Genomic DNA, 19,985 nt, shown 5'->3' on the forward strand with positions numbered 1-19,985 from the left:
TTTGCGCACTTTGTGTCAGTGCGCAAAGTCTCTGAGTAATCCCTGCTCCCCACAGGTTAATAAAACCAGTCCTCCTCTATGCACAAAGCTGCTAGCCCCATGGGGCCCCGCGGGGATCGACTCTTCCTGACCAATTAGCAGCCTCTGCTCTGGCTGCACCAGGGTCCCCAGGGATTCGCGCGTGTCCAGTCCACTTTACCGCCCGCACCCCATTTCGGTGCCCGATGCTCCCTAGTGAGCGGCCGCAGGTCCGGTCACCCGAGTCAAGTCCCAGCCTGGGGCGGGGGCGGGGCCTCCCGGAGCCGCGCTATTCCTGTCCGGGTGAGCTGCCCGCCTGTTATGTGTGGCGCCCAATCGCTCCTCTGACCTTCCGTGCTGCCCCGCGGCCTCCTCCCTAATCCCCCAAGCTTTGATTTGATCCTTTGCGGGGAACACACTCCCCCCCACGGGTCCTGTGGCCAGCTGTCTCTGGCCCACGCCGTGGCCCGCAGAACCCGTCCTCCTAGCCCGGCCCGGGAAGTCAGAGCGTTCCCGCCGCCCTCCGGGGCCGCCCCAGTCGCCTTCGCATCTGAGCACCAGCACCCCGGGGGCAGTCTGCCGGCGGCGTGGCCCTTCCAGGTGATGGTGTGCGGCCACTGCGGCCCCCTGCGCGCAGGTGTGGGCTCCCCAAGCTGGGCTGGGGAGGGGGCTTTGGGCAACGCACTGGCAGCCTGTATCAGTGGCCCCTGTGCTCCCTGCGTCACCGCCGCCACCCTGCCCTCCACTACTAGGGGCTGCTGGACACCGTCCCGGGGCGACACTTGCGCTGCGAGGGGCACGGGACCACTTGCGGTCCTGGATGACGGAGCCTTGGGCTTTAACCTGAGCAGGCAGGCATGGGCTCCTGCTAGGGGTGCTGCGAGAACCCTGGGGGTGCCAGACCGCGGGATGCCTCCAGCCGCGCCCTGCGGGCCTCCACCTCAGCCCGGCCGCTCCCCGCCCTGGGCACCATGAGTTATTTCCTGTCTTACTGCAAAGCTCATGGCGGCGCGCTGCTCACCGGTTACCAGGCCCTGCGCGCCGAGGGCTTCCTGTGTGACGTGACGCTGGAGGCCGGGGGCAGCGAGTTCCCGGCGCACCGCTCACTCCTGGCCTGCGCCAGCGACTACTTCAGGGCCCTATTCAAGAGCCACACCAGAGAGTCCCGGGAGAGCGTCATTCGCCTGCACGTGCCTTCGGCGTCCGGCCTGCAACGCCTGCTGGACTTCATCTACACCGCCTGGCTGCCGCTCTCCATGGACACCGTGGAGGACACCCTGGAGGCCGCCAGCTACCTGCAGGTCACGGAGGCCCTCGAGCTGTGCGGCCGCTACCTGGAGCGCCAGCTGGCTCCGGACAATTGCTGCTTTGCCGCCAATATGGCGGCGCGCTTCGGCCTGGAGCACACGTTGGGTGCGGCCGAGCGCTGCATCGTGCGTCACTTGCACGAGCTGCTGGCGCGTGGCCCGGGCTCTTCGGGCTTGCTCGAGCTCAACCCCTCGTCACTGCGGGCCGTGCTAGCTGCCCCCGACGTGGTGCGGGTGCCTGAGGCCCGGCTGCTGGGCCTGGCGCTGGCCTGGCTGCGGCGGGAACCTGAAGCCGAGCGCCTGGCGCACTGTACTGCACTGCTGGAGCACGTCCGCTTCGGCCTCGTGCCGGCTGACGTGCTGCGTCGCGTGTACTCGGGGGCTGGCCTCACGCTGCCCGCCCGCATCAAGGGCCTCATCATCCAGGCCCTCAACTACCACAGAGCGCCCTCTCGCCAGCCGCTCCTACAGGGCGAGCAGACCAGTCTGCGAAGCCCCCAAACCCGCATCTTGTTGGTGGGAGGGCGTAGGGGGCGGGAGGCGGTCCTCGAGGAGGAGGAGGTCGTGGCCCTGCCCCGTGCGGCCAGGGGCCGGGGCGCCGCTGAACCCCAGGAGGAGGCGGTGGAGGAGGAAGAGGTGGAAGAGCAGATGGAGGAGGAGGAATGGGAGCTCACCCAGGCAGTGGTGGCCTTCGACGTGTATAACCACCGCTGGCACGGCCTAACCCGGCTGCCCTCCCCGCTGCTAGGGCACAGTGTGTGCACTCTGGGCAATTTCCTGTTTGTCTTGGGCGGAGAGAGGCCCTGTGGCAGCTCCCTGGCTGCCGGGGCTAACGGCCCGCGGGCGATCACGGCTCAGGTGCACCGCTATGACCCGCGCTTCCACGTTTGGACAGCCGTGCCCGCCATGCGGGAGGCGCGGGCTCACTTCTGGTGTGGCACCGTGGGCGAGGGGCTCCTGGCCGTCGGGGGCCTGGGCGCGGGGGGCGAGGCACTGGCCTCGGCGGAGATATACGACCTGCGCAGGGACCGCTGGACAGCGGCGGGGGCGCTGCCGAGGGCGCTGCATGGCCACGCGGGTGCCGTCGGGGACCGCTGCGTGGTCTATATCTCTGGGGGCAAGGCGGGGACAAGCGAGGGCGGTGTGAACAGCCTCCGAGACGTGTATGCCCTGGCCCCCGGGGACCGCACCTGGAGCAAGAGGGCTCCCATGGGCACGGCCCGCTTTGAACACCACATGGCTGCGCTGCGGGGCGCGGTGTTTGCCTTCCTGGGGCGTTATGAACCCTTCTCTGAGATTGAGCGCTATGACCCAGCTACTGACCAGTGGACCCGCCTGCGGCCTCTACCCTACGACCGCTTCTGCTATGGGCTGGCAGTGGTGGAGGAGACTGCACTGCTGCTGGGAGGCCTCAAATGGCGGGACTCGCGTCAGGTGCCTACACGCAACGTGGTGGGCTATGACCTTGACCTGGATCGCTGGGAGGACATCGGCTGTGCGCTGCCCTGGGCCTGGAGTGGCCTGCAGTGCGCGGTGCTGCAGCTACCTGAAGGTGGGGAAGAGGAGTGGGAGGGAGAGTCCAGAAAGGCGCTGGATTCGGTGCTGGACCTGCTGGGTTAGTGTAATTCCTGGATCTCTCTCGACGTGGTTTACAGAGCAAGGAACAAGTGGACTTTTCCTAGGGATGAGATTCCTAGAACAGAGTGGCTTGAAAATTAACAAAGGACATGAAAGTTTGCCTAAAGAACATTTCCCCCTTAGCTGAGAGTGGGAGAAAAGGGGTTTGAAACAGAAGAGAATATAAATTCACGTTTGTGAGCTAGAGACTTCTAGATAGACTAATGTTGGGCCTCAGATGTATTTTTGAAAATAAAGCCTGACCTCGCTTACCCTTTTAAAGTGTTGCCCCAGGTGATTACTTTTGTGCCAAGCAAATAAGAAGCCAAAAATATGTGCCACAAGAAGTGTAGAAGAGTGAAAAGAATGTGCCTTGGTCAAATAGCATCAAGTCAAAGGACTCTGGGTGGGGGTGGGGGCACTTTCAGGTCCTAGAGCACAATGACGGAGGAAGACCTAGGCTGGAGGGTTAGAGTGTTTTGTAGAAAAATGAGAAATTTTACACATGTACCAATGATTATATTGACTGTAAGCCATTAATCCCACCAATAAAAATATTTAAAAAAATAGCATGAAGTCATTATGAAGAAAACTTATTTCATGAATTAGAACCATGGGTGGTGTCCTGCTCAGATGATTTCATACAAATACAGGGGAAAAAAATCTCTAAGAAGGAACCCCTGGAGGGGATACCCTAAGTTAAGTCTTCCTGTTCCTCAGCCTTACCCCTTGTTGGCTTTTGTCTCTGTTTCAGGCTCATTTGTTTCAAGTTTCATTTCAGCAACCCTTAGCCATAAGAATCAAGCTCAGCTGGCTAAATGGAGCATGCAACAAAAACTTGCTTCTTTCACCATCTTTAAATGTTCATTCTGCAGACATACCATAGTTGTATTTGTAGAAAGAAAGAAAAATAAAAAGAAAAGCTCAAACCCTATTTTTTTTTTATAGTTCCTCTATCCCACCCTATCCACTATTCCCTAGAAAGTATTACAGAGCAAGGACAGAGGAGTGAGTGAGATCTTGAAGTTTGTCAGGTAAATGGGAAGCCAGCTTGACTTCACAGGGTCTCAGACAAGGTATTTGCAGACACTGAACAGGTGCTTCTTCTGGCTTGTGCCATCTGTAGGGTGGCAAAAGGTGGCTGTGTGATGAGGTCACAAAAATGTGGTCAGGATTCAGCACAAACAAAGTAGATGCTTTATAAGGATTTATTTAAGAGCTGAATTTATTTGACGTCAGTTTACAGTGCTGCCTCTCTCCTAGATTTGAAACTAATGCAAGAAAACATACAGACATATAGTGTTAAAAGGTCTCTTTCATGCTAGGCTAGCCACGAGTCTTTTAAATTTCATTAGTTTAATTTTTACCATTGAAACAATAGAGCTCACTTTACAAAAGTAAAAGCTGCTTAGCAAAGACATAGCTACCCTTCCCATCACTGTTCACTGTTTACAGGGCCCCAACTGGCCACTGCATCCATGATATATCCACCAGGTACAGATATTTCTAAGTGAATGTACATATTTGGTCAAGTAAACATCAACAAATCTAAACACCTGTAACAAGCACACTTCAGTTTAGGACAAGAGGTGTTTTTTTTTTGTTTGTTTGTTTGTTTTGTTTTGTTCTTTTTTTTTTTTTTACACATACAAAAAATTCCACAAATTTAATGTGTGGCAATATCCATGCAGTAAATAAATGTTTTTACAAATAGGTTTTTTTTAAATGATAAAAATATTACACTGGACCCAAAATTCCATACAAACATTAATACATGATTTCTCATCCATTTGGACTAAATATAGGGTTACTGAAAATGTGCTGTAGAAAGGCCACTCTCCTGTACATTTGTGCAAATCTGCAAAACAATAGTGATTCAATGGTGGTTTCAAAAGCAAAGAAAAAGACCCCCACTGTGGAGTTTTTACTTTCTCCTCTACAGCAAAAATATTCACTGGCATACATCTGAACTCTTAGAGATGAAAGTACATTCACTGAGCTGTACAGGCAACAGTATAAAGCTGATTAGAAGTAGTTTTAGGATATAGAATAGTAAAGGAGGTTCCTGTCTCCTCAAAAATAAAACAGCAAATTGTGACTTGTACATTATGCAGCCAGACACTAAAAAGCAGCAGAGTTATTATCATGCTGTGATCACTTTCAAAAATGAGATGTGTATAAATGAAAACATATGAAGGCTTCTTCATAGGCTTCATCCACTCTATAAAACAATTAATAAAGCTAGAAAAAAAAACCCTCTATAAACTGTTTCTTTTATATGATTAAATGGAACAGATCTCGGAATGACCATCGTCCTTTTCCTCCTTGGGAGAGGTGCATTTTAGTTCTCAACTGTGGTTTCTATTTAACACACATCAGCCTGTAACTAACCATATTTTACTTCTTTTTGAAGTATTATTACACAGATCTTATCAGTGGGCTAGGGGGAAAACTGGAAAGTTGATTCATTTTAGTTTATACTCTGTAGTTTTTGTTAGAGTTGGAGTTTAAAAACATGAGTTTGGGTTGAAATTACATATACATATATATCTGTTAGCTGCCTTTCTGGGTGTATTACGTGAGTTCTACAAAATCCACTCTCAAATTCCTCTGTACACAATCAGCATTTCATCACTACAAAAATAAAGGAAGATTTAAACCAAGAAAATAAAGCAGCTCTATCTTCAATTTTGGTCTTAGTTACAAAAACATCTTACAAAGCTTTGCCCTGATATACCATTAAGTGTCTCCATTAAGATTTGGAATATTTCCATTAACCTGCTTTCTCAAGTTAATAGACTATTAAGACGAATACTAGATACCTGAACTTTTCTTATGTTGATGCTCTTCTATTTGCTTAAATCTTGTATGCACATCTACATTTCACAAAAATAAAACTACAGCATTAAACTTTGTGCAATGTTTAAGAAAATTCTCAGAACATTTTAATAAATATAAAAAAGGTTAATTCTTTCCCACCCATAAGGATGTCTGCACCTGAAAAAATGTGATTTACTTTTGAAGTCTGTTTATATAAAATTAACTTAAAGGGAGAAATGATGACCTTAGATAGAAAACTGCCTTTTGTGGTTTTACTACTTGAAGACCACCTGTCTTCAGAATTGTCTGCAAAAGTTAATTTTAAGTCATTAAAGACAAGTGATTTTGCACATGGTAAACATAAGCTGAGCACTGATTGCATATAAAATATACAAATGCTCATTAAAGACAGTGGTATTATGACCATATATGGTTTCATATAGTTTGATAACATTAAAGTATAGCTTGTCAAGTGTCCACACATTGATATAAAAACTACGTTATGTATTTGTTCAAAGTACCTGAAGGTACTAGTTAGCTTGAAGGCAGAATACACTTAAACATGCGTTTCAATGTATGAATGAGTGTGTGTCAGAGAGGAAGTGATTACATCTACTTCAGAAGAAATACTTAATGGATCGTTTGAGGTGGTGTTTTGACAGATATCCAAGAACAGATCCAGGTACATCTGCTTCCACTGTTGGAATTCTTTTGATGTCAAGTCTGGATTGTCTAGGACTTTATCAATAATGGCTACTTCCCCTTCTCTGGCCTAAAAAAACAAAAGGATTCAACAGTTAAGACAATTTTATCCTGGTTTACAATAAAATTAACAAGCAAAATAGTTCTTATTTCATAAGAAATAGCGCTGATAAATGCAAACTTAGCCATTTAGATTCAAATCCTAATATATTCTGCTCTAGACCCTTGGTAAGCCTCATATTGCCTACTCTATGTGGCTTGATTTTTAAAAATATTTATTTATTCCCTTTTGTTGCCCTTGTTATTTTATTGTTGTAGTTGTTATTGATATTGTTGTTGTTGGATAAGACAGAGAGAAATGGAGAGAGGAGGGGAAGACAGAGAGGGGGAGAGAAAGATAGACACCTGCAGACCTGCTTCACCGCCTGTGAAGCGACTCCCCTGCAGGTGGGGAGCCGGGGCTCGAACTGGTATCCTTATGCAGGTCCTTGTGCTTTGCGCCACCTGCGCTTAACCTGCTGTGCTACCGCCCAACTCCTGTCTTGATTTTTTCTGTTGGCTTTTCCAAAGATATGCCTTTGGAAAGCTTCCTCATTTTTTAAAGATAGTTCAGATGCCTTTCCTTTCTTGAAATCTTTCTTCAATAACCAGAAAAAAAAAGTTCACCTTTGTCTGTGTCCCCCAAATACTGTTACTGCCACCAAGTGGTCTTACCATACCCTCTACCTTGAGTTATATTGGCACTGTCCTATCTCTCCTGCCACTCTACTGGTCAGCTCCTCATTCCTATACAAGAGGGTAGGGGCCACTTGTACATATATTTACACAATCCTTGCTGTGTGAACACTCTGGCTCCCTTCCTGTAGCATAGGGGCCTGCAATGCAGAATGGTGTTCCCGCCCATGCTGGGGCTGATCTTTGGCTATGGAATACATATGTACATCTCACCACAGCACAGACAGATTCTGTGGAAGAAGTAATTTCACTCCTGGGTAGAAGGTGGGAAAGAGGAAGTGGGGGTAAGATGGTTTGAGAAGCTCAGTCCTATATTTGCTGGAGCCAAGCAAAGCTTAGAGAAGCCTAGGAACTGTCCTGCAGATGAAGGTGCATCTCTGTCAGCAGAAGCTGGGAGGCTTAAGCAGTTGTTCTGGCCCTTGGGGGTCAGTCAGAGACAGAGGGTGCTGTGAATTGCCACGAGCTTGCTAAAGGGGCTCTCCCAGTTCCAGGAAGTAGACCTATCCAGGGAAGCTAGTGCAGCTGACCCTCCCTAACAGATCTCCATTCTCTACTAATTTCACATACTATTAAGAGGATTCTGTAGTTGATTTCCCTCATGAGGCACTTATTTAAAAATTATTTATAACTGGATTTCTACTGGGGAACTGTTGTTTCACAAGACTGTTTCTCAGGGGTACAATTTCACATTTCCTTATGCCAGCACATCTCACCCACCACTAAGGAATGGTCTCCCTCCACCACTTATTTATTTATTTATTTTATGAGAGAGATCAGGGCACTGCTTGGTTCTGGTGTATGAAATACCAGGGATTGACCCTGGGGTATCTGAGGTCTCAGGCATGCAAGTTCTATATATTAATGCTGAGCTATTCTCCTGGCCCAAGGGACATGACAGTGACTATTTGTGATCTTTGCTTCCTATGTCAATACTAACTGAATGAAATACTGTCAAGATCATATGTTCTTTGTTTGGAAAAGAACACTCTTAGGGGTAGGGGGTCCAAAGATCACAAAAGACAGTGACGGGGCTGAGAGAGGGAAACGAGCAGGACTTTACAAAAATTTGGGTCTGACCTGCTTCAAAATGCCTGCCTGCTCTGTTCTTGAAAATGGGCAATTTGGACTGGAATGGGAGTGAAGTAAGTCTGCCTTTGTAGGAGGGGCGGGCACTGGAGTTAAAGAGAAGAGATATCACAGTGCTATTTCATTATCCATGAAGCTTCCCTGTGTGCTGAATTGTGTTGTCAGGGCTCAAGCCTGGGGTCTCACACCTGGAAAGGTGTGCACTTTTCTGGGTGAGCTCTATCCTGGTCCCTTGGAATCTTCCTTAGGGATATTATGTTCTTTAAAAATGTACAGCCATAATTATCAAAAAACCCGTTCAGCTGTCCTATGGATTTGCAATGATTTTTGCATGAACACCAACTGAAAATCCCTTGATCTACCAATTTTTTTTTTCCAAATCATACATTTCCTATTTTATTTATCTCTTTGACACTTAGCTAGGTTTTGAAATTATATAGCAAGGGGCCAGGTGGTGGCGCACCTGGTTGAGCTTGTATGTTATAATTTGCAAGGGCCCAGGTTCGAGCTCCTGGTCCCCACCTGCAAGGTGGTGAAGCAGTGTTGCAGGTGTCTCTCTCTGAATTTCCTTCTTTATCACACCCTTCCCTCTTGATTTCTGGCTGTCTCTATCCAATAAATAAATAAAGATAATATGAAATATTTCCCAAAGGAGTCTTCCATTTCCTGAAAATTCTGTGTTACCTATTCTGTATTTTTCTCCATATATGTTCTTTTCTGTCTTTGAGTTTTCATTCTTTTAAAAAAGGACATTTTGTGAGGAGTTAATAGCTTGCATCACAATTGTTGACATACAGGTTTTCAAGGATGCAGGGCCTTTTTTGTGGACGTGGCAAAGCCCTCTCTTCAGCACACACATAGCACACACTTTTCTATCTCCTTCTTTAACATTTTGCCTCTTCCCTTTTGTCATCTCTTCCTCCTCCTCCCTAAACTGGAAGTGGCATAAGAAGGTGACTGAAGATAATATATGCAATTATGGAAAAGCATAATAAGAAAGTAACATGAGTTCAAAGTTGATAGTGTAAACAGAACAATTGTACATTTTTTACATGGAACATGAATCACTGCGACTTCACTCCAAAGGTACAACAGGAAATATTGACAGAAAAATCTCGAACCCTTTTTAGCATTCACAATGTATTCTGCATGCATGCTGTGTTCTTTTAATAACAATAATTACACTGTGGCATATTTATCTGAGGAATAAGACCAGCCCTGAAATTTTGAAAAATGAATTTAATTGCATCCTGTTTCCTCCTAGAATGGTGTCACAGAAGATTTAAAATCAGTGATTTGAGGTGTTAGTGATAAGTTATGATTATTTCCTCTTTGCAACACACTTAGTATTCTATCGAGACAGTTCAACCCAGCTTCTTCCTGCTTACCTTCCTTTCCCACTCCATGCTTGCCCCTATATGTATTTCTTCACTGGTAATCTATATTGAGTTTAGGAATGAATCTTCTGAAAAGAATTTCTCCTTGCATTTCATATCTTACCTTTAAAGTGCTTTTGAGAATTCTCAGCCTGTGGAGTTTTTCATTCATCACAGGATCATTACATCTCTTTATAAATGAGAGCTTGTATTCCATCTTGGTTGAAATACGATGTTCTCCCAGTGGTGACAGACTGGCTTGCTCCAATGCCCTGTATAAATCTTGCAATGAGTCTCCTAACTGCTCTTCCCTGCTTTCACCTGCAATGTTGAGAGAGAGAGAGAGAGAGAGCGCAAGAGAGAGAGAGAGACAGAGCAAGAGAGAGAGAGAGGATTACGAGAGAGAGAATTACGAGAGAGAGAGAGAAAGAGAGAGAGAGAGAGGGATTGCAAGAGAAAGAGAAAGAAAGAGAGGTAAATCCAGTGTAATATTTGACACACTAAAAATTTACTAAAAAAATAAAAACCACCTGAAAAACAGAATAATGAGTGACTGGGAAAACACTCTATTACAATAAAAAATAAACAAAAGCACAGCTGCTGGAAACACTGATTATAGTCAAATAATAGGATGCTTCGATTAACCAACTATTCATAACAAATCACCATATATGTCTTGAGTTAATTTAGCTAAAATAAAGTACAAAAAGTACACAACACAGAAACAATCCTACACATGATTTACTATTTTAAACACTAATGAACAACCCTGATAATTTTACTGATAAATGTAGAAGTGCTGATTAATAGAGCTTGCCTGGTTTAGGGATACTGAATGAACTGATGTGCATATTTCCCCGGACTACCTAATAAGATGGAATGGCATTCAGTGGAAGTATATTTGATTATAAAAATCTTTCAGTAGTGTGTCTTAGAGGATTAAAGTTTCATGTGACTGTCATAGTAACACATGTAACATTGTAAATATACTAAATTATCCTAAATTGTCAATAATAATGCTTAATTATTTAATATGGAAATGTGTTTATATGCAAATTGAAGAAAAATTGGCATGTACTAAGAGAAACTGTTTAGTGTTTGTAAGACCTGGAAAGACAATTCCTCTGATTAAATATTTCTGAAGAAAAAAATGGATACTGATTCAGGCAAAGATCTTACAGGTAGATGAACAAGACAAAAATTCCCATCTCGTTCTTTAATTGCCTAAAACTGATGCCACATCTTTCTCAATAATGATAAACAAAGATGAATTCAGATTTTGCTAGGAGTGGTACATAGGATTAGGGTTCCTTTAGTGGAGAGCAAAAGAGTTTTTTTTTTGTAAAATAAATAAATATAGAATTATCATACATCATGGTTCATGTGACTGTTTAGACTTTCTCATATTGTTTTTCAAAAATACTCTTGAATTGATAATGAGACTAGTTAACATTTGTATGTGCCAGACAGTAAGGCAAATGCTTAACACTGTATTATTTAGTACTCACAACAATAGTAAGAGTAGATCTATTTGGTTTTCATTTTATAGCAGGGAAATACCTTGCTCTTAGTCATAGTAGCTGGTGGAGCTAAAACTTCAGCTGGGCAGTCTGGCTTCAGAGTTTATGATTTTAAGCAGAATTCTGTGCAATCAATTCTATCAGCAATCATTTGATCTTTGTACTTAACAGTAGGTGATAATGATTTTGTGAGACTCTCTTAAAATGAAGCATGCTAAAATTTGTTTTCATACATATTATCTATTATAAAATTGTCTCAAAATCTTCAAAAGCATTATATTTAAACTTGAAGGGGTCATCTTTAGGATTAAAAAGGAGCTCCATCTGAGTTTCATATTTGAATTTTGGCTCTGCTGCTGAGGTGAGCAACTAATGTTAGGCATAATAATTGAGCTCTTCCATTACAAAATGCCTAGTTATCCTCAGCAATTCTATCCCTAAATCCTTTATAATGGATTTTCATTTCCTAACCATTGCCTAAGTTAGAACTATAACCTAAAACCACAAAATTTCCCTTTAAATAGCTTTTTAATTCTCTGTTAGTTCATCCTTGAATGCTTGTAACACCTAGAGGGTTTTGAGGCAGATGGAGGACTGTAAAAAGGAGGAAATACTTTATATTTAAGAGCAAGATTGAAACAAGATAGGGAATTTTATCTGAGAATGGTTTGAAGCTGGGAAGGCATAAAATTATAAGGTCATTTAGAGCAGCTAAGTGGCATTAAAAACAAGGAGACATTTGAACAGCAAATTCCATTTCATAAAAATCATATGCCACGAAAAGATCCCTAGGAATTATTTATTACTCATCATACTTTAGGTCTCAAAGCAAGAAAGCATCTAAAGCTAGACATAATTTCCTAGAACAGAGGGCAGGATACTCTGGTTTCTCTTCGGATGACATAACCCTTTTGCCTTTTACTAGAACAGAAGACAGGAGAGAAATGGGAAGCCTAACAGATGTGAATTATAGTAGTTACGGTATCAGATGGCCTAATATATTATTAGTGTTTCAGTTCTTGAAAAGTTAAAGGATAAAAAAGAGATTCCGATTATAGTTTGAAAGTTTAAGGGAGATGCAAGTATTTTTACATAGGAAACTTTTATTGTAAGATAACTTTCTTTCATATTACCCAACATTCTAAGGATAGTATATATTTCATTTGAAAAAAAGTTTATCTTTTTTTTTCTCTCCAATTTTTAGTTTGTGGAATACTGTGCCAGATCATTGATTTTTAAAGTAATTTTTCAATGCAGCCTCACTTCAAAAAGGATAAGTAAAGATATAACATAAAAAGTGACATGCATAGCAATTAAATACATAAAAACTGAAAGTGTTTTTTCCTTCTTGGCATTAAGGTGGGAAATATTCAACTAAAAAAAAAAACACAACATAATTCTACAAAGAAAGTTTGAAAGTTGTAAGAGGAACTGAGTATGGATTTATCTTTGGGTAGCATATTTGAACATGGAATCACAATGAGACGGAACATAGAAACATTTCCAAGTACAGCAATGGAACAGTGTGGCTTCTATTAGAGATATGTAAGACACCCTCCTCCCCTGGCCCCTACACATCAGACACATGCAACATCACAAGACATAGTCGTGGGATGAGGAAGGATGAAAGACTGAGATGCCAGGCTACCACAAAATGCCACCAGTTACTTAAAATTTTAAAACTAGACAAAGAGTCCTTTTATCTTCAAAGGAACAGGCTGAGGGGTAGCGTCACATTATTAATCTGATTCACTGTGCTCAACAGTCAAAACAACACAGAACTCAACATTCAAGACAAAAACAGACCTTTATTTTCTTTTATAATTTTCAATTGGTTTCCTTGATTTTTTTTTTCCTCAGGTGAATAGCAAATAAGTCAATTGGGACTACAGTTGCAACTGAAAATATGAGAGCGCCTTTAATTTCTTCTTTTTTTGCCCTCTTCCTCTTCATCTCCTTATTTCTCTTCAGGTTCCTCTCTCTCTCTCTCTCTCTCTCTCTCTCTCTTTCTCTCTCTCTCTTAAACCCTTGCTTTTCTTCTTCTAGAAGAGGCATGCTATGGAAGAAGTGGCAAGCACTTGGTATAAGGTCTGCTTCCTGATTGACTTTCATTCAACATGCCAGTCCAGTCACTAGAACACTGGCCCCAGACCAGCTCTTTTTCGATTAGAATGAATTTTTTCTGAAAGTTGTCAAGGTGTAGAAGACTGAAGACATACATGGGAGCCTTCTGCAATTCCCAATGAAGAATTTTATCGCTGCTACAATGACATTTTAATTTTCATCTAATTTATTCAGGAAGTCTAGATCTATACAGGAATGAATTCCCTCCCCAGTTACATTTATGTTTACAACATTGAAATTAGTCTCGTGTCAGATGACCTGCTTCTCCTATGTCCCAATACTACTAAAACAAAGAGAACACATAAAGGTCTATATAAAAACTGCATAGATTTGAGGATGAAAATAGTTATTGATGATTTAACTTATATTCTGTGTCAAGGGAAGAATATACATGGCAGAGGAGGAAGAAAATCCTTTCTACTGTCTTACTTATCCTCTTCTAGGAAATACTGGATATTTTGGAATGTGGTGAACATCATAACAGGTCACTGATTGGTCCTTTATAGTTGCATATGGCCTCCGATAGTGTGTGGTAAAGAAAAGCTTAATGATTAGCTAATGAATTTCCAAAGTACTAAAAGGTCTTTCTTTGGCCGATGAATTTCCTTACATGCATATTCAGTGGTTTCCAAGCTTAATGGTTTGTGCACCCTTTCCAGTTAGAACATTTCCACTGACGATAAACTTATATGCATGTATTACTCAATGTTAGCAAATGTTATCAACCACATACAGAAAAAAGAATGAAAGGACAAGATATAAGACCTGAGAAGAAATTCTTTTCTTTTTCCCTGTACTTCACTGGCCATGTGTTCTCTTCCTTCAGTGACTGTTCCTATACGAAATATACCTCACTCACATTTGCAGTTCCCATTCTCCTACCTGACATGGTGCCTCCTGCACTCAACAGTTAGAGCTGAGTGACAGTTTTCTCTACACGAGAAGTGAGCTCTCTATCAGGTAACTAATTTTTTATGGCAGTCTACTGGCAGAGAGTATAAAACTTGGCAACCTTAAATTTTCATTCTGGGTCCCCTCCCCATTTCTTTGTCCCTGTGGGAAAAAAATATTGAAGCAGAGTAAAAAAAAAAAAAAAAAGAAAAAAGAAAACAAAACCCAACAAAAGGAGTTTATCAACTGGGTTCTTAAGGAACCCAGCCAACGATGTATCATCAATTCTGGCACATGTTTTGGAAGGGAACTGTGCTCTTTTAAATTTGGACAATGATGTCCTTGTGGAAACAGTTGTTCCTTCTACAGCACAGCTGGGTTATGAGCACAGAAGTTGGAAAAAGCTAAGTCACAAGTGGGAGAGAAGGCTGGACATAGTAGCATTAGTCACCAGTCAAATGTGAGAGGCATTTGTGCTTGTACAGCCACAGAGTGTTCTCAGGCTTCTAGACTAATGGTGTCATGTATGTGAAGCACTGTTCTTGCCATGACAGGCAATTAACATTTGCATTGAGGCATAGGAATATTTTCTGCAAATACAAATTTACCAACCCTCCAAATTTACAACCAAATTTACAACTTACTTATATGTAAAGTGACAAACTTTTATAATGGGTTTAATGTAGATGGGTTTGATGTTTGTAGGCTTTATGCTAAAGATGATTATGTGTTCAAGAATTCACACTGTAATTTGAATTGTTTTATTATTCAGTATTAGGTCTCTTAATTCATGTTTTTTATATAACTAGCTATGTCTACCATTATAAAACTGGGGGGAGGACAGTTTATTGCATCAGGGGAAGAATTCAGATGAATGTAAAAGCTGGATTTTAATCACTGCTCTATAATCAAATATTTTTTCCCATGGAAAAATTAGTAATAAAAAATGCTTCAAAAAAGACAACATGAGAAAAAGGGAGATGTGTAGAGGTAGCACACCAGACTTTCATGTTCAAGATCCCAGAGGTTAAAAGTTTAATCCCCAGAACCATAATATGGTAGAGCTGAGTAGGTAGTTATTTGGTCTCTCTCTTTCTCTCTCATGAAAGTCAATAAAATATTTTTAAAATGAATGATCATAAGTATACTCCATACAAGTGACTGCTAATATCTTCTGCAAAATAGCAGCACTTCCTTTCCATAAAGATGTGCTAAAAGTTGGGGCTGGGTGGTGATGCATGTGGTTGAGTGCATATGTTACAATGCACAAGGACCAGGGTTCAAGCCCCTCGTCCCCACCTGCAGGAGGGATGCTTCACAAGTGGTGAAGCAGGACCGCAGGTGTCTCTCTGTCTCTCTCCTTCTCTACCTGCCCCTTCCCTCTCGATTTATGGCTGTGTCTATCCAATAAATAAATAAAGATAAAAAAGGGAAAATAAAGATGAAAAGAAACATAGTTTAAGTTTATTCTATGTTTATTTTGCTAAATATGTAATTTATGCTAAATTATGTGTTTAAGGTTACAAACAGAGGATAGCAGTTGAATATTCTGAGTACTACATTTGTTTTTATGATAAATAGTTCATAGGGAAAGATCTTGGCATTCATTTATTGATTTGGAGAAGGGAAGGCTTTTTGAAGGACAATTACAAACAGAAATGACAGGTTCTAACCCATATGGAGATTGGGTGGTGGGAATTGTGTGGAGTTGTACCCCTCCTACCCTATGGTTTTGTTAATTTATCCTTTCTTAAATAAAAAATAAATTAAAAAAAAGTAAGTAAGAAAGAAAGAACGAAAAAAAAGAATTTAGAAAAAAAACTAATAGAGGAGGAGGTCAAAGCCTCTAGTTTTTAGGAATTCATAAATGGGACAGTTTAAAATCAGAGCTAAGAGTTGACTCTATATGTAAACTAACGTGGAGATGAGAAAAATGAAAATTCTTCATGTCATAAACTTTTACTATGATTTCGACAGGGAGGATGACCCAAGGCAATTTCACTATTACATGCCAACAAAATGCTTTTTGGTGGATTTTTTTTACAAACCAGAACCATCATTTTTATATATTCTTAAAAATACATTAAATGGCTAGAGCACAGAGGCAACTGTAAGGCAGATCAATGTGATTTTATTCACAACACAAATTCCATTTGTGAGAAAGAAGCATAGATTACTCCTCTTTAGAAAGATATTTACTGTCAAGCAAATTTGACTCAGCAAATTATTTAGCTGTCTAAAAAGATCTGATATCAACTGGTTATATTTTTATTTTGAAGTGATTTATATTTTTACAGGTATTCACATTATGCAGTACCACACACTGCGGCGACAGGAAGAAAAACATTTCCAAACACAATGTTAAATTATCTGTTAATTGCACAGTATGAAATATCCAATAATCAGCATTGAGATCATTACAGAGTATCTTATCCAACTAAACAAAGGAAATTTCACATCCACTGTAGAAGAAAAGCAATACTGAGTCACAGGGTACCTGGTTACATAGTATTAAATAATATCTGAAGCTATTTTTGGAAGACATCCAGACAAAATACTTTTTCAAAAGTGAAAACCAGAGCCTATAGAATCAGAAAAGTTTACAGAAAAGAATAGCTCATGCCTGTCTTATGAGGCAACACCATTTGTATACAAGTGCCAAAAATTAAGGGGACAAGTTAGGATTTTAGCTGGGGAATCTAATAAAGCCTGGCATAAGAAATTTTCTTCATTAATGTCACTGAAAGTAGTTTCTGTGTTGTACCTGAATACACTCTATAATAGAATAAACACAGTAAGTTTCAGAGCAAGTTGTGTATACCTTGCCTTAATAGATTACACTTAATGTAGTACAATACAGCACGTCAAGTTTTAAAAATGCAAAATACACTTAATACACAGAATTTGCTTCTTTTGCTTTGCCTTAATACAGTCACCAAAAGTCCGTTCAACAACCAGGGTTTTCTAGTTCCTGGAGCTGATCCCTCTCCTTTCCTGGTGTGAGGAGAACACAACTGAGGTGTCACCACAGAGCCCTTCCCCAGTCAAGACCCTTCCCCTTCTGTTCTCCCACAGAAACGGCAGTTTTCTGTCACTGTGCTCCATCTTGATTGGCTTTGATCTTTTATGCTAGTCCCAGTGTAGAAAGCTCGAATTCTTCTTAACAGACGCCTGCCCCCTTTTAAGATCCCTTTAGGGAGGCCCCCAATCCAAAACACTTGATGATCTACTCTTTTTTTTTTTTTTAAGTCTGTTTTCTGTTATAAACAGCAAGGACGAGGCCATTTTAGTTGCTTGCAAGCGGTTGATGTTGAGTCTGCGCCGTGCCGACTCTCTCCGATCTAAATTCTCTAAACATTAGCTTATCAATCTGTGAGTCCAATGGGTTGAGTGCCAACAGAAGTGGATCCGATTTGGCATGGAGAGGATCTACCAACTCTCGCAGTGTATTAGCCTAATATAATAAAGCAGTGATACAATATGATGAAAGACCTGCGAGTGCTATTATTTCCAAAGCATATTCGTATCTGTATTAGAAATACCATCATGCAATACCCATGAAGAGAAAAGTGATAAATATGGCTAGAATTGCATATGGTTTTATACCATAATGTCTTTCTGTTGGCATGCAAGTCTATTTAGCCATGGAGGGGCACTTCTTGCTTTAAGTTTGGTTGTTAGAAAATGCCAATCTTATGTGTAAAAAATAATACAAAGCGCAGCTACATCTTTCCCTACTTCCATATTTTACATACACATCTATACTTTTACTCAAAAAAAGTTTATGTTAAATGTATTCTCTTACACATGTGAACTGATTAGTCATTTGAAAAATTAAATTGTATTTCCATAAAAATTATTTTTTTCAGATACATTCAATCCAGAAGCATAAGGAAATGCTTTCTATCTCACTATTCTGATACTTATATTCCCATGTGCTAACTGGCTAAGACAGTGGAAGAGCGTAGCTGGGGTGGATCCGATGAGAAAGCTAAATGTTGACCAACACAAAGTGACAAATGAAAAGCTCTAACAGGGTTACGTAAGTCACATGCTAATGAATCAAGACTGGAAGAGACTAAAGTTCCTGAATGATCTGGGAAACAAAGAACAATTGGGGTAAAAGAAACTGTAGTCTCTTTTAGACCAATATTAGCATGGACTTTGAGGAATCCAAATATTGCCAGTAGAAAGAAATCAACAATATTTTTCTTTGTAAAGTAGGGCAGATCTTTATCTGCAACAAGCTGTTTCACCTGCTGAGTTATATTGAGATGAAAGACCAAAATGAGAGAGGAAAAAGAAAAAACATACCACACCAGAGCACTGATCAGCTCTGGTTTATGGTGTTTCTGGGGATGGAACCTGGGACTTCAGAGCTTTAGACATGAAACTCTTTATGGATAACCATTATGCTATCTCCCCACCACAGCACAAGGTCAGTTCTAAGTTTAATATATCCCAGACTTATCAATGCAATCCAAACATTATAAAGGTTGTTTTAAACTTGTTCCTTCTTTCCTCTCAGCAATAATGTCACACGAGTCCTTTAATTTCTGATGCATTCCCTAATGGCGACTGAACTCAAACCAGAGCTGAACTATAGGCCCGGTAATCAAGTAATTATTAGTTACACATTAAAGACATTTTTCTATAGAATTTCTAAATTCTACTTCAAGATATCAGAAATACTTCTTCAGTTTAGGACCTTCCAAGAGTGCAGAATGGTGGGGGAAGACAACCATTTCAAAGGTCTACAAAAAGTTCTTACACTGTGTGTATTAATTTAAGAGAACATAAGTGGCTTAGGCATGTTATTTCTCCAACTAGTAGGTCAGGGCCACAGGCTACCAAATTTCAGGGGTGAAAGTCTGCCTGTTAAACTATGGAATCAGTATTTCTAGATATGGAACTTAAAAATCTGTACTTTGAACAAGCAACACATATGATTCTTGTGCCCACTGCAGTTTGAAGTCTCCTACTGTAGGCCAGTGACATTTGGATGGACTGCATAGTGGTTAGGGTTGGTGGGAGTGATGCAAGTCTTCTGGAAGGGAATATCACACAGCACTTTAGTTTTAGTCCTGTCACCAAATAACATTGTGTAACACAGCTTAAGCAATTTCAAGACTTTTGCAGAGGACTCTGATGGAAAAATCTTGGTCTACTGAGAACACAGCAAAATGAAAGAGGCCTTCATAATGTGCCTGAACAATTTTTAAGCACTATTAAATAGTTCCTATTTATACTTGGGACAAACAGAACACAGGAGATACTGCCAGACTCAAGCCTACTGAATCAAACTCTGGACCTCATGCTGTTAGGTCCAATGCTCTAGCTATTGTGCTACACTTCACAGACTGAATTTCTGTAGGTTATGTTGAGGAAGATGCTTTTCTCTTGTGACTTATGGATCAAAAAAGTCTCCCCACTGAGAACCTCTAAATACTAAGCAGAAATTCTAGAAACATAAGTTTTATAAATGTCATAAAGCTTCTAAGAGTGTACCGACTAGTCTAGCCAATGATCCTGCAATTGAATGCCTAAGGATTAGATTATAGAGTAAGGATGGAGCCACAAATATCTGCAAGGCAGATGACTAAATTTAAGCACAAAGAAAAGTGAAAAGATTGTTTTCCTTAATAAGTGAAATAGAAGGAAAACAATGAAAATGAAAATAAGGAATGCTTAAGTCAGAACAGAATTTCCAAAGACATCAACTTCTGAGTTCAAATAGAAAACCTAGTTCTAGTAAGTCATTTCCATTTTCAGTAAGACTAAGTGCCAGG

The 19,985-nt window shown here is 41.4% G+C and overlaps 2 protein-coding genes across 7 annotated transcripts in view; one reads left to right on the plus strand and one right to left on the minus strand.

The window, feature by feature from the left end:
- The first annotated feature begins 272 nt into the window (after window positions 1-272).
- On the plus strand, window positions 273-3,511 carry KLHL34 (kelch like family member 34). The gene has a single exon (XM_007539228.3). It carries the CDS (start codon window positions 990-992, stop codon window positions 2,943-2,945), a length of 1,956 nt encoding a protein of 651 aa, XP_007539290.2. The 5' UTR covers window positions 273-989; the 3' UTR covers window positions 2,946-3,511.
- Window positions 3,512-4,132: 621 nt separating this feature from the next.
- The window catches only part of CNKSR2 (connector enhancer of kinase suppressor of Ras 2), a 299,057-nt gene continuing 283,204 nt past the window's right edge, over window positions 4,133-19,985 (minus strand). For 4 of the 6 annotated variants that reach the window (XM_060182888.1, XM_016195185.2, XM_007538945.3 and 1 more), the window contains 2 exons: window positions 9,786-9,982; window positions 4,133-6,534 (listed from right to left, as the gene is read on the minus strand). In XM_060182888.1, the coding sequence (XP_060038871.1) occupies window positions 6,319-6,534; window positions 9,786-9,982 (413 nt within the window). In that variant the 3' untranslated portion in view covers window positions 4,133-6,318. Of the gene's footprint in view, window positions 6,535-9,785; window positions 9,983-16,307; window positions 17,651-19,985 lie in introns of those variants that run through there. The other 2 variants (XM_060182889.1, XM_007538952.3) reach the window with 1 other exon arrangement.

Source organism: Erinaceus europaeus, chromosome X (genome assembly GCF_950295315.1).
Source record: "Erinaceus europaeus chromosome X, mEriEur2.1, whole genome shotgun sequence".
Classification (NCBI taxonomy): Eukaryota; Metazoa; Chordata; class Mammalia; order Eulipotyphla; family Erinaceidae; genus Erinaceus; species Erinaceus europaeus.